The sequence below is a fragment of the Athene cunicularia genome (genome assembly GCF_003259725.1).
Source record: "Athene cunicularia isolate RWA chromosome 3 unlocalized genomic scaffold, athCun1 chr3_part1, whole genome shotgun sequence".
NCBI classification, from domain to species: Eukaryota; Metazoa; Chordata; class Aves; order Strigiformes; family Strigidae; genus Athene; species Athene cunicularia.
Window position 1 is genome coordinate 2319818 of NW_020799097.1, and position 15234 is coordinate 2335051.

Here is a 15234-nt window from a genome sequence, read left to right on the forward strand (position 1 = left end):
GAAACTTGGTAAGTTAGTATTTCTGAGACATGGTTTTGAAACATCCTGGCAATCCAATGTAAGAAAAATTTTAACAGAATGACAGGTTACAAAAAAGAAACTGAAGTTATCTAACAAATGACACCTAATTTAATAATCCTTCAAAAGCCAAGTCAACTAAGACCACTCAAACTGTACCAGGCGAGATAAGAAAAAGACAGACAAGCCACCTTTACTAGCAGGCAAGCTTTTTACAGATAGAAGTAGCTACATTTGTGCTTGCCACTCATGCAGAGAAGGGGAGAAATCTAGATGACGACTACACTTAAAATCAAGCTTGCACTTCCAAGACTTTTAGTCTTCAGGCTACCATGCCTTACGGCCACTGTATCTAGGAAGTGGAAAGAAAAACAAAAACAAAAGCCTGCCTTTTAATTCAACACACACAAAATTCATGTTTAACAATTTACTTTTTGATTTAGACCTTACAGATCTTCATCCAAGTGCCATCATGATACGCTCTCTTCTTCCCAAAAAATAATAGCACATTTCTGTCCTATGCAATACAGAAAATAAGTGAACTGCTCATTTCACATGAATGTGATCTATAAAGTCTTCTGACCTATTCCTCAGACTGTAACTGGGATAATGCTCTGCAATTATACTCTGCTGACAAAAGTAGAGTACATTATCAAATATATTAAACAATTATGAAAAGGCAATGATCTTAATAGAAATCTTCAAAGCTAACCTGCCAGTATGTACAATTCAGCTGCATGTGGCAATAGCCCAAATCAAATGAGCCCCAAGGAAGTGTGTGAAGGTGTAAACTGACCCATGAAAGATAATGCCCTTTTTTTTTTTTAAGCTCCTTATCCTTTAGGCCATTACAGGTCAGCAGAAGACAGGGAGCATATTTAGTCTGTAGAGATACTAATGGCTTACAGCCAGGTAATTTTCCAAAGACAATTAAGGTTCATATCAAAATCAGAAAATGAGGCAAAAGAACAGTATTTTATTTAACTGAATGAGACTCTTATCCCCTATTTCTCCATTTTGTTTCTCTTTAAAAAAACAAGATCAGAGTACTTACTTTAAGTAACCAAGTGAGCACAGAATCACGATAAGGAACAAATTTGTTTTTATTCTTGCCAGCAGCCTGATCTGCCAGGGCAGAAATAACCAGCCCAAGAGTCGTGAGGGATCTGCACAGAGAACACAATCCGTTAACAAGTGTAAATATTCATAAGTCAAATGCATATGTAGACAATCATTTTCTCTCCAGAAATGAGGTCTGAGGAATAAGTTCCTAGTACAGTTTTGATCATTTTTCCCCTCACAGAAGCCCTACTCCTTGTTTTCAGCCTTAATAATCATGTCTTCATAATGCAATTTTGTGGTAGTTGCAGGAACACATACAGAATGAAAAATGCCAATCATTTTAAGTAGGCAGAGATCCCATTCAAACATCTAAGAGTTCTGTATGTCAGAGAAGTATACAGAAGGGAAGAAGAGAACTGGCTACAAGAGCTTATATTGACTTTATCCTATTTTACAACTATGCTGTAGTTAGCAGTCATGATTGTACTGATGGAAAAAGGAAAAGAAATCATCAGTCTTACTTGTTAATGTTGCTTCCTTCTTTCAACCTGTCTCCTGCAGCACCAGTCTTAGTTGCCCTTTCACTCCCTGCTAAGTCCACCAGACTCAGCTTGCCCACCTTCTCACCTGATGTCTGTAAAAGGAACCAGAGAACAGCTACTGTTAGTTCACTCTAAGTTACACAGTTTGACATATTTTCAAACAAGAATCAAGCTTCATTTCTTGGTGTTGACTCTCTACAGCTGTTCCAACAGCTTTCAAAGTCATAGTACTTGAACAATGTTCTGTGATAACTCACTCGTTGCTGCTCCAGAAACAACAGGAGGATCTGAAGTGAAATAATATACACATATCTTCAAGACATCTCAGAAATCTCCAGACAAAAGAAACATGGGGTATATTAGTTAAATTTTAAAGCAAAAACGTATGCAGAAGGAGGTACAGGCCAAGGAGTCACAAACAGATGGTCTACAAGTTCTGTCTTTGTTCTATCATTTTGGAAACAGTCTCCTAAAAATTTCAAGACTTTATACCAGGTTTCCACTCTGTTTTTCAGAAAGTGAGAATGAACACGACAAGAAGCATGTTATAATTTATGAGAATGATTACAATTGCAGAAGCGTCCTATGCTAACAGCCTCCTAGAAAGCAATCCAAGCTACGTGAGCATTTCAATCCCAGTTTTGTTATAAATCCTTTTATCGTGTTTGACCCAAAATGACACTCTGAAACACTCCATGAATTTCACATGTTAATTTGAAGTTGAAGAGCTAACCCTGTCTTTGAGGGTTAGCTTGCTTACGTCACGCATTTCTGCAGCATCTCTGACTTTAGAATCTCAGTATCACAGTTGGCCTAAACAAACAGGATAATTAGAATCAACACGCTTTCAAAAATGTTACTCTAAGCCTCTCAAAACACAGTGTGATCATCAGGCCATACTGAAACACGTCATTTCCAGGACTGAAAGGACCAGCAGATGGGAAAACAGAGAAATCTGTTCCAGAAACTCATACAGTGGTCACTGGAAGATGAAGAAGAGACCAACAAGCACAACTACCACCTTGCATCCAGGCTGACCATGACCACACAAAAAATGTGTAGGGTAAGGATGCAATACAGCCACAGCAAAAACAGAATGACAAACTATGGCAAATCAAGGAATTCAGCAGAGTATGATTGTTGAAGTGCAAAGGGAAAACAAATCCAAATACAGAACAAGAAAAATTGTTTGAATAAGATGATCAGTGGAGACTGAGAAATGAGGAGGAGAAAATCCAAATGCTCATTATGCTTTACACTGTATTCAATATTTAGGCACATACATGCCTTAAGATTTGCTCCGTGGACACTCAGAATTTCTTCAAGGCTTTGAAGACATTAAAGAATTGCCCAAGCACAGAATCTATCAATAAAGTGTAAAGAGTTCTGGTGTAGGAGATCTATTTCAATTTTAGTTTATCGCCATTTTCTGTGAGGGGTTAAATAATATTAACATAAAGGTATTTCACCTCTCCCTCCAAGGAATATTTATATGTAAGGAAATATAAAGAAAAACACTTTCTTATTTAAAACGTCTTTTAGATATTTAATATATATACACATAAAAAATATTCATGTTGTACAAAGCAAAAATTGTGTGTTTCTGTTTATCAAGTTGATCATTTATATATACTTGCATGAAATAACCCCTTGAAGGAGACTACCAGACGTATACTCAGGTTTTCTTCTACTTTTCATCTCCATTTTACATCTTTAGTTTCAGCTCCAAGTCCATACTACACACCATTGCTTCAAAGAGATGTTTCTTTAGTTTAGATTCTAGGATTAGGAGATCTTTCCTGCACCCTCCAGCAGGCCGGCTGCAACTTGGGGCCTGCGGTTTTGCTTTCCATTTCAGAAAAAAAACACGTTTCCATTTACAAACCTATCAAAATTGAGTTCCCTACATTGGGGCACAAGCACCCGAGCGTTATGAGGACTTAGCCAGACAAAGCCCCAGCTAACCCGATCCCGTGCACAAGGGCAGGAGACTCCAGCAAATGACCTAACCAACACTTCTAAGCGTCTGTGAAATACATTAAAGCAAGGGACACACATCCAAGCTTAACACTTGGACCTTGAAACTTGTTTTACTTACCCCTGACTGTACATCATAGAGCGTGTGGGTGAGGATAATCTTGAAGACTGCATGGGACCGACTGCTCTCCTCATTCATGTTGGTTGCAGCCACTGTTCGAGATTTGTTGCCCTCGGACATCAAGGACTCGATGTCCTAGATACAATTTTCATAGCCATAAACATATCTGCATTAAGATTCTTTTCAATTCTCTACCAAAACAATCTCATTTTGGTAAAATACAGCAATGATTTTCCCACTGTTTCCCAATGCTTATCAATGAAGTGTAAGGAAAAAAAAAAATGTGATCTCCCCTTAAAAGACTGGAACATTGTGACATACATATTTAGACATTACCTCCCCATATATTAAATAATCAACAAAAATGATGCACCTGGCTGCACATAGCAATACTCAAAAGCCAAGAAAAAAAGTGAGGAAACATCAACTCATGTTTGAACCCTAAGATTTTAGCCTCATTCTTGAAATCTGTAATGCTGACATAAGGCTCAATGTTTTACCACACTGAACAGGTCATTATGTTCCTCCTACATATAACACCTTATAAAATCCTTATGTGTTAAACTGTGACATTTGAGAAATATGCAGCTCCCCTGCTTCAGGGTTTTACAAAAAATATAAACCAGTTAAAACTTTAGAGTCTTGGGCTTAACTTTTATTTATGAATCCCTAGCTGGATGATGCTAAAAGAAAAAACAAAACCCACAACCAAAACAAAAGAACACCACAGACCACTTTGACTCTGTATGCTGTATTACACAAAGCTGCTGGGGAAGATGTAAAGGAAAAGCATGCAATGTGTCTTGTCAACAGAAACCACCAGAGAGAGGTAGATGAATAACTGTAGAAACTGCAATAAGGAGGACTGCACCACTTTCACATTTTGCTTAAGATGACAGACTCCATCCCATATTTACTCATTTCTCCCACTGTATGTTAATGCTTCTTAAAAATCAGGGCATTTTGTGAACGCATAAACTATCCAGCGAGTTTCATGCAATGTTCTCAAGTATGTAACTTCTAAACAACCATTAGTTTATAATTCCAGTGTGCCTGTGTGCTGCTGGTAAGTGAAATTACTAGGCAAATTGCATGACAGCCAAAAAGTGACAAAACGCGGTACTGAAAGCCTGTCTCTGCCAAATCCTAGTTTTGTAATTAATCATGATTCTTAAGTTTGGGAGGAAAGCTGTTTCATTACATAGTTGAATTACTTCCAGAATTATTGAATAGAACAGGATGAAGACAAGTTCCTGCTCTTAACACTGTTCTCCCTGGTGATGACAATACAACCACCCTGCAGCCCTCTTGCTCTAAAATCCGTGTTAACGCCATGGCAATTAGGAGCAGCTTCATAATGTTTCCCCGCTTAAGGGACAGTACCCTAGTGTTTAGGATGTCAACACAAGCCTTTCATAAAATCGATCCTTACCTTGTAGCTAGCAACAGCTAGTTTGGATAGGCCATCTACGTAAGGACCGTAAACACTGTGTTCTCTAACTTTTAATGACTGACGGCTTCTGGTTTTGGAAAAAAAAAAAGTTATTTATAAGCACACAACTGAGTTCAGACAACGCTCATAGAAAGTCAATTTTTCACTGACAGATCTCAAACATGATGGTCTCGCAAATACCGTAACAAAGCAGAGAACAAGGACTTTAACGCAGACTAAAAAGCCATATGTCTACAAGTAAAAAGCTGACAGATATTTTTGTCACTTCATAAAAGCTAGCATTAGGGTGAGTTTACTACAAGCTTTTAGTCTTACTCCTTTATTTTGATTTAAAATGAAAGGACACAGATCAGAAGAAGCAAAAGCCATCCTATGCAAATACCTGACACGGGATCCATTAAGGCAAGCTGGTTATGGAAAGGAAAAGTGTATGACAACGTATTACAGTGCTGTTGACACACAAATTACTTACCCTTTTGGGTCAAGAAGATCTCTGACTTTCTCATTGTATATCTCCATGTAGGATACTTCCACTTTGAAACTCTGCTCTTCGTTTTCCTCTTTCTGTGCTCTTTCAAAGAGTCCACTGCAAAGTCTAGGGATTAATCCAGGCTGGTCAGCAGTACCCATCATGGTGTATGATTTTCCAGATCCTGTGTGATCAAATCTATAATTAGTGTGCATGCAACAAGTATCCTGCTTTGAGAAACATGGGAAGGAAATGAAAGAGGTCAAGGAAAATTGGCATTTCAGTGAAAGACATTTGTGCTGTTTTCTGTTTTAAAGCAACCAAAACACGATTTAGCTAAAGACTATTTAATCAAAAGGAAAAGTAAACCAAGAAATTTAGTTCAAACTGACGGAGATTTTTTTCCATGTAGAGACTCATACTATAGAAGACAACCCACTAACACCCATATATGTGCCACAACAAGAAAAATCAATTACACAAGCATACTCATTTTTGTGCATTACATTTAAAATTATGATTAAAGATTATTCTAACTGCAGAGGCAGAAAATACGGGTGATGCACTGAACTCAAGGACAATCATGGTCATTCCAAAGATTATAATCTAAGGTGTGAGAAATAAGGGTAGCCAGCAGCAACAGACAAAATGCGATTTCTCATCCTGTTTACCTCGTATCTAATGTTACAGGAGAGAAACACATTTCTTATCTAAAATATAAGGCACTTCTCCCGAAACAGTGTCACAACAGCCACAAAGAGAGTCTCCAGTCAGAACGTAACACCTTTTGCGTCAACAATATTTTTCTGCTTACATCAAGAAGGGACTTACCAGTTTGCCCATAGGCAAAGATGCAAGCATTATAGCCTTCAAAGGCATTCTGAAGAATATTCTCTCCAAGGCACTTGAAAACAACATCTTGACCTAAGAAATAAAACACATAAACCAACACTATAACAAAGCAACAGATTCCGCCCACCCCTTGATTTGGATTCTTCAATAATTATGTAAAAGCAAATAAGTGTTTTCCTGTTCTTGTTGCCCAAAGAACATATTTAGCATCCAGTATTTGCTCCCTCTGCAAGAGCAAGACCCTCAGCCAGTAGATGTGCTCCAGATTTATGCTACTGTAAAAATCAGAAGCTGTGATAATCATGCATATACCTGTACGTGCTTAAAACATCCTAGCAATGTTCATACTCAGAAGTTTTATCAGCAAAAAAATCTACTACCAGCTGCAGAATTTAATCCACTGGTGAATGACACCACCTCAAAATATACTCAACCTGTACATTTTAACAGCCGTCAGTTGATTTTAATCTAGGGCAATTATAGAGCACTAGATAATTTTACTGTATCTAAGACCTTAAATAATACTGTGCGGAGATTTTTGCAGAGAAGGAATCACAACTATGTGGGAGATACAGAACAAGACGTGCATTAGTAAAATACAGGGTTTATCACTACTTTTGTAAGTGAATTAAATCTGTAGGAACAGCTTTTTGACTCCTTTTCCAAGCAGAGGGAGAAATGCTTAATATATTTGGGTATTATCTGTTTAAACAAAAGCTCTGTTTTCAGAATTTCTTGCACAAGCAGAGGAACTAAAGTCTGAATAAGACACGGCAGAAAGTTATGGACTGCAAAGTCCTCTCAAATAAGTTCATGTTCCTGAAAGCTTTTCCTTTCTCTCATTGATTGAAGTCTCTATCTTTACATCCAAGCGCACTCAGAATTTTACACACGCAAAATTCCCCATCACCATTACTAATAGCTGTGCCTACCTAAGCACGGTGGAATGGTTTTGGACCAAACACTCCAATATATAACAGACCATAATGTAAGTGACACAGCAGGCTCCATTAGTTTGAGAAACAAAAAAACCCCAAACTTACCTTTCTATGTAATTTCTATGGCTGAAAGTGTCGGTTTTCTCAGTTCCTCACTAAATTACTATTCATTAGTTATTTATTAGAGAAATTAAAACCCAGAAGCATGTGCATCTTTTACTTTTAATGTGATTTTTTTTTTTTAAATAAATGTAAACAAGCTTAACTGATTCCCAGTTTTAAGAGAATAGATCACAAGTGGTAAGTTTAAATATATTTGATGTTTTACCATAACTATTTGCCAAAACGTGTCATAATAATACACAAAAAAACTTTTGTTGTAATTTTGTTGTAATGTATTTAATTAAAATACATTACACATTCTCACCAGATCATATGAATTCACATACTCCTATATCAAACTAGGCTTTTGTTAATACTCAATTAATTAATATTAAATGTAATGCCAAACTCCCATCAGCACTGTGAAACATAAAATTACATATAGCAATGTTCCTCAAATCCTGAAAAGAAACAGATCTGATGTTTTTAAAATCATGGACTTGGAACGGTATTTTAAATGAAGATGTAAATATAACCCATTGTTGTGATGGATTTCTCAATTTCCTACACTGCAAACAAGTAGCAATGCCTATTGCTGTTATCTTTAGAGAAGAGAAACAGGAATGCCTGAAGGTTTTCCTTTTTCTTCTGACAACCAGCAGACATACAGGGGAAGGCACTTTGTCCCATATGGCATGTGGCCTGCAGCAAATACTGTATTTTAATGAGATTATTCACACCTGGAGACAACAAGCACAAAGCTACAGGAAACATTACCTGCATATTTTTCTTTGACAGATTCATCCATAGACCAAAAGCAGTGATCGTAGGCAAACACCTGTAGGAAAATAACCAGGACATCTTATAAAAACCGTTGCCAAATCAAACATGTTATCCCATTTTTGACAGTGCTGTATGATGTTGGCCAGCATCACACTCCTCGGGGCCATTCTGAACATAATACACATTCCCACTGAATTACTGATTTTCTGTGACTTTGAAGCCTAAATGAACACACCACCTTCCTATATACAAGCCTCTTCCTTGCTTTTATTTGTTCCTTGGTTTTATTTCTTCCTTTCTATGGTGTGAATTCTATTTCATGCTCTCCAAAAGCTCTCCGTGTAGCAACTGAGTGGATGTCAAGGAGCTCTCCTTATTGTCCTTTAAACTCATCCTTGCAATCAGTTTTTCAGAAGACTCCCTATTTTGCAAACTGACAGATGTCCCCTGGCTGTTGCTGCCCACCATCTCCCTGTGTCTCTTGTCTGCATAAATTAAGACGTGCCTTAGGGTAGGAACCTCCTTCTGTACAGGAGGAGGATGTATTTATAGACTACTTACATACAGAAGCAGCGATCAGCAAAGTCTAATACTTGCAAAGAACAATACAGAGCAACTGAGTTTTATCATAAGAGTAGCACTATAATCTTTTTAAATAGAAAAGTTTCAATTTTGTGGTAAATTCATTTAAAGGTCCGCGGGCACCTTTCATCATAAAATCTGATCTCCAATAAGACTGGGCGTACTTTGGGATGGCAGGCTGCAAAACCAGGCATTTGTAAAAACAACTCCCCTGGATACGTATTTGTAAGAAGAAAAAAAAAAAATCAGGATAATATCTGACCTACATTCACACAGGTAAAATTTACTCTGTAGGATGGAAGAAAAGGGAAGTATACTGTGTTGCTCTTTGGCTGCTTTCTTTTCCCTTAAAGCTTAATGAAGGCTGCTCTTTCCCCTTGAGATGTTCTGTATTGTTATGTAGCCAACGTCTGCAATCCCTCAGACCACTCTGACAGAGCAAGCACATCATGCCAGCATCTCACATCCACCTTCTGAACCCTCGCTCCATTGCTTTTGAAACTTTCATTTTATTTGTTGACACATTCTCATGTTCCATTTCAATGAAGTCTGTTGTTTATATGCTAAAGGCACTAACCATGAACTAGCACCTGTGTAGGTAATCAAACTCAACATTTCTTAACTAGTAAAGACTGTAGGAATAAAAGATGTGGCATCATATCAATATTAATAATGAGAAAATCCTGAAAAGAAATACTGAGTCTTCAGTGAATTACCTCAGTTATAGCATTTCTTAATAGAACATATCATGGAATCTGATTTAAGGACTCGTGGAGCAATAAAGCAAGTCTTCCTCAAGTATTTATACTAACTAAAATAATTAGAAAAATTATCCAAGATTCAAAAATCCATACTACCAACACATCCAAACTTACTACCTACATTTTTGAAAATGTTTAGTGTAGTGAAACCTGTGAAATTTAAATAACTTACGTTCAAAAATACAGTTGGTTTTTTTTTTCCCCCTATACTACATTAATGTCCCAGCATCAAAAGATAAAAGTGGTTATTTTACGTTCTCTGAGAAAACAGCCTGTTCATTTAAAATTAAGGGGTTTTTGGTTCTTTGTATTTATTATACAATTAAGCATATTATCATAACATTCCTTGCCTTCAGAGCATTTCAGAAAACATCACTGGCTATATGGCCACAACAATAAAGCTTGAATCCTGATATGCTAGAATGGAGAAGGATATCTGCATACCAAATACAGAGTCACGGGATCATAAGCCATTAACAACAAAATGAGTTTGCTTTTACACAAATACCAGAAAATGCTTTTAAAAGCTCACAAATAACAAGCAGTCTTCCATTCACAGTCTGTAATGCTGAGTATGTATGTTCTCATTTGTTCCTGTGACTCATTTTTTGGCACAGGCTGTACAGTGCTCTTCTGCAGCAAGGAGATGCTTCAAGTTTCTTACTCAACAGCTGATCAACTACAGAGCTCATTTTCAAAATGCTTTTAATATCTGGATAACCCAATACTGAATGAGTGATATGATAATTTTTCACACACTGATTTAACATGCAATAAAGGCCCTTACCTTTGGTTGGGTCCTACTGTTCTCCAAAGCATCAGGAGCAAAAAGGATAACACACAGGGGTAAGAAAAAGAAAGACAAAAGAAAAACGAAGACTGTTAGTTATAGCGATTTTAACTTAATTACTCTATCATTATTACTTCATCATTGGAACGCTGGATTAAAAAATTTCATTTCTCTCCTCAGATCTCCCCGTGCTTACAGATCCCAAGTCATTTAATAAACCAATGCTCATCTCTTTCCAAAAGTAAGATTTGAGATGCTGCTCTGAATAAGCCGATTTTAAATTCAAAGCCACTGATTTTCCTCATGCTGCCACCACGTTCTCCTCATTCTCTCCCAGGTTTGGTTTTTTTCTTGTGACACCTCTCCCTTTCTATTCTTGTGGGTGTCACTGTCTCTTAAAAACAAAGTACCCAAGCAACGTAAAAATTTCCAAAGCCACTTGAACAGGAACTTCAGGAGAGTTATTCAAGAGGAAATTTCAGAGTCCAACCCTTGGACTTGCCCAACTCCATTCTCTCATGGTTGCTGGGACAGCAGAGCAAACATTTGTTTCCCTAAAAGAATGAGCAGAGAATAGCTATTCCTTCAATCTGTTACATGCATAATTTAAAAGTTTGTTCGGGGGTTTTGGGAGGGGTTTTTGTTTTTGTTTTTTTTTTAAACAAGAACAAAATTACTGGAGTGACCTTTAAAATAGCAGCACAGCACCAGTCAATGCCCTGACAGCAGGTTATGCAGTCTTTCCACATGCAGAAGACTGGAGAAATACAGCAAACACACAACAAAACTGCTATTCTCCTTGTCCTAGACCTTCCAAATGAGATTAGGAAGCTCCTGACATCAGTAACAAATGAAGTCTTGTGACAAGCATCACTGATTTCTTTTGAACAGAGCGAGATAAAGACATGGGAGTCACATAAGATCACTCTCAGAGTTCTTGTTGTTCACATGGGTTGAGAAGTGTGTTTTAAAACAGTAATTTCTCAGCATTGTCACTCAAAAATATTTATTAAGCAAGTCCATCCCCTCATTCTACTCAGGCTTGGATCTAATATGCGTATCTGTTAGACATAACAGGAATGACAGTGACTTTGGATAGCATCAGTGTGACCGGCTACACTGGGTGATTATTTAAGTCAAGGTTACGCCATGACAGTCATGTCGCAGGGTCATTTAAGTAAGCAGTAACAACACACCCACTTTTCCCCTGCCATTTGGCTAAGTTTGAATAAAAGCTCTCCCAAGGCTCCTGGCAGCACGCTTGGCACAGACTCTTGCCTGTCTCTGTTGCTCCTGGGTGGGTCACAGACACGGAGGCGTATTGAGGGAATCTCCTTCCCCAGGGCTTTGATCCAGACACAGAAGACACCAGAGAGTCCATGTGGATTACTCTGAGAGACTCAAAAACATTGTGTTGGCTTCCTAGGCTCTGAAGTGCTAGTGGAGCATTTTGCTGAAGGATTTCACTGGGAACTGCTAAGTGGCTTTTAGGGGTGCTCCTGCTTACAAGGCAGGCTTATTCCTGTTCTCACAGGAAGATCATTCTTGTCATAATATAAAGAGAACAGCAAACCTGGATTCTGAGTTTGAGTTTAGCACTTAGAGATGTGATGTTGCTCTTAATTCAGCAGTTACGCTCATCCTCTCCACCCCAGTTCCAAGGCAGGCTTATATTGTGACAATGCTGTTGATCCTTCCAGCTCTCAATACAGGACGTATTATTGATTATTTGGATTAAAGCAATAAGGATACAATCTCAGAAGTCCTATCACATATACATTTTTAAAAGAATGGATTATGCTAGGCTATGTAAACCAGCGAGCTTAGTTCAGACTAAAGGTCTTCAGTATCTCATTTTCTAAAGAGCTGCACAAACACAAAAAAAACACGTGTCACATCCTCACTTAATCCAAACACGAGCAAAAGGAAGCCCTTATACCGAAGAAACGCAGTGTACAGCATTTAGGATACAGCTATCTAGAGCTGAGTGCTTTGGACCAAGAAGAGAACGTCAGACAAATGTTTCCCTAAGGAAAGCATGAAGGGTGCAGATGTGTTCAACCCAGAGTTGTGTACATACGAATCTGTGAGCGCTGCAGCTGCACGCTGTGATAGCTGGGCCCAGAAACCCATGAAAAGATTTTTGAGCCTGATTCAAAACCCACGGGAAGTGAATACACACGGGGATACGGCACCCACAGCAGCCTGCTTAGCTACAAGCACCCACTGGAAGCACTGGGTGTCTAGAGGAGGCTCCACGCCCAAGTATCGTTACTGTGCATCGCTACAGCGCGCCTCAGAGGTGATGAAAAGGCAGATAGCAAGCAACAGCATCACCTGCAGAGCAGGGAAGTATCTCCTACAACAAAACACAGATGACAGCAACGTATGCGAAGAACATTTCCTATGGATAAGGCTGGCATTAAGAAAAAAACCCCATTGACAACTTGCAATTGCAATGATAGTAGAGAATCACAAGTAGTTCTAAAGCAGAAAATATTACGTATAGTTGTGTCACCTGTAAACTGCTCACGCCAAAACCCATGTTGAAACCAGTGTCTGTAAGACAGAGAGGGAAAGGTGCTCACACTGAAACGATTGTTGCAGGACTATCCCACTTTCCCCCAAGGATGCTCCCGTTTCAGAGGTGCAGGCAGGACGTGCCATCATTCCTTGGCTGACAGCCAATAATTCCCATCTATCTCAAATGCAGCAGGAACGTCCAGGCCAGGAAAGGAAAACTTTATCTTTTATCTACTGGAGGATGTCACTAAGATGTTTTCAGCTACATATTTTCACTTGAAACCAGACTGACAGGAGTTTGCTTTGCCAACTCCCCTCTTTTATCTTTTTTCAACTCAATGTTGAACAGAAGTAGGAATCTAACGTATCTAGGATTTCTAAAATGAAAAAAGGAGAAAGATAAGAATGAAACAACTAACTACATTTATTACTATTTTATTTGTTGCAGCTGAGTGAATATACATGCTGTTTCAAGAGTGAAGACATGTAACCCTGAGTAATCATTTCTTTTTATGCCAGCTCTTACATGGTATAAGCTTCTTGACCAAGACACATTTGCTTTCTTATAAAAATGCTAGTGGTTTCACAGATCTTCTGCACAATTTAAACACCGGATAAAATCTGAGCAATTCCCAGCTGAGACCATCAGTATATGTCCAACACCACTATTACTTCTGGGTATTTTTTTTAAAAAATAGTCTCCAATAATTAAATGATGTTTCAAGCCCAATAAACTATTCTGTTCAGCCACAGCTGTAAGTGCTATTTTGCTAATATCTCAGATCATTTTTTACTCCAGCTTTCCAGGTTCAGAAGGAGAGGAAAGGTATAGTGGCCTTAAGTATATCTGAGATTTTTCAAATCCCATGGGGAAAAACGTCACAGCAAATGAGAAGTGAAACATTACTGGGAAGAGGCAAGGATAGCTCAGACCTTATCTATTCTCCTTGACTGACCCAACAGCTCAGAGATAGCAGCCAGGTGGCAAATCAGCACATGCTCTAAATCAGTCACAGCACATCCTGCTTCTCGCCTTAATCAGAAATGGGCAGATGGGGCAAACGGGAGGAGAAAGGTGGGAAGCAGAAAGCAGAGAAAAGAGGTTCAGAGGCTGTAGGGCATGACCTGACAAGCCAGGCTGCTTCTTCCCCCCCCCATGGGTTTTTTGGGGGGTTGGGGTTTTTTTTTGGCATAGGAAATGTTCTTTTTCAACAGCAACCACAACAACATCCAAACTATAAGTTTGGTTGATACTGCTCGGTGGCACAAGGCTACACTAGATTTATGGAACTGAAACGTAATATTTTACCATTTTCAGAAGCTTCTGGAATAGCAAAATATAGTAAGAATTTGCAGGTTAAAATAAAAGGAGAGAGGGAACAATTCCAACAATAACTATAGATTAGGAAAGCCACAGCAAATCTCCAGAAATTCTTAATGCTTTCCACTTTCAATCTTCCATAACCACTGAAAAAACAAGCATATCAAATTCCAATATGTTTAGTGCTATTTTATGCCCTTCAGCAGGAACTGCTCAGCATAAACTCTACAAACTAGCTAAAAAGCCAACTAGAAAAACCTACTGGTAGTGAAAAACTACTTGGGGCTTGACAGCAGAAAGGTGTCAGTATCTACCAGAGATCACTCTTAAGATTACAGCTTTATGCTTCTGGATGAGTTTGCCTTAAATCAATTTGTATTCACACACATTTTATTAAAAGTAAAGTTGGCATCACGTGTCACAGTAATTTACCCTTTAGATGCAGGAACAACTCCGTTTTGTGCCAAGTTTATTCTTTTTAAACTCTGTACAGATATAGTCCAAACCACTGTGTTACTGATACTTCTTAAATCTAGTATCAGGTAAACTGTTCATACGCCACAGTCACAATTCCTGTTATGACATGCACAGCCACGATACCCGCTCCACATTTCCAAGCAAATCTGGAAGAGAAATGCTATGTTGCAACTCTGCTCTCATTCTCACTCAGTGCACATGGGAACACAACAGCAGCAGCAGTCCCAGACCTGGTCCCAGTATCGAGCTGAGCGTGGCCAGAGAAGGGCAACGGAGCTGGGGCAGGGTCTGGAGCACAGGTCTGCTGGGGAGCGGCTGGGGGAACTGGGGGGGTTCAGTCTGGAGCAGAGGAGGCTGAGGGGAGACCTCCTGGCCCTCGGCAACTCCCTGCCAGGAGGGGGCAGAGAGGGGGGATGAGTCTCTGGAGCCAAGGCCCCAGCGCCAGGCCCCGAGGGAATGGCCT

The 15234-nt window shown here is 38.9% G+C and overlaps 1 protein-coding gene across 1 annotated transcript in view; it reads right to left on the reverse strand.

The window, feature by feature from the left end:
• Nucleotides 1–15234, reverse strand: part of KIF13B (kinesin family member 13B) — a 115484-nt gene that overhangs the window by 65134 nt on the left and 35116 nt on the right. Inside the window, exons 3-10 of the mRNA XM_026846379.1 lie at nt 10448–10460; nt 8312–8372; nt 6474–6566; nt 5646–5826; nt 5153–5240; nt 3721–3855; nt 1602–1714; nt 1073–1184 (exon numbers count right to left, since the gene is read on the reverse strand). Of these exons, the coding sequence (XP_026702180.1) occupies nt 1073–1184; nt 1602–1714; nt 3721–3855; nt 5153–5240; nt 5646–5826; nt 6474–6566; nt 8312–8372; nt 10448–10460 (796 nt within the window). The remainder of the gene's footprint in view (nt 1–1072; nt 1185–1601; nt 1715–3720; nt 3856–5152; nt 5241–5645; nt 5827–6473; nt 6567–8311; nt 8373–10447; nt 10461–15234) is intronic.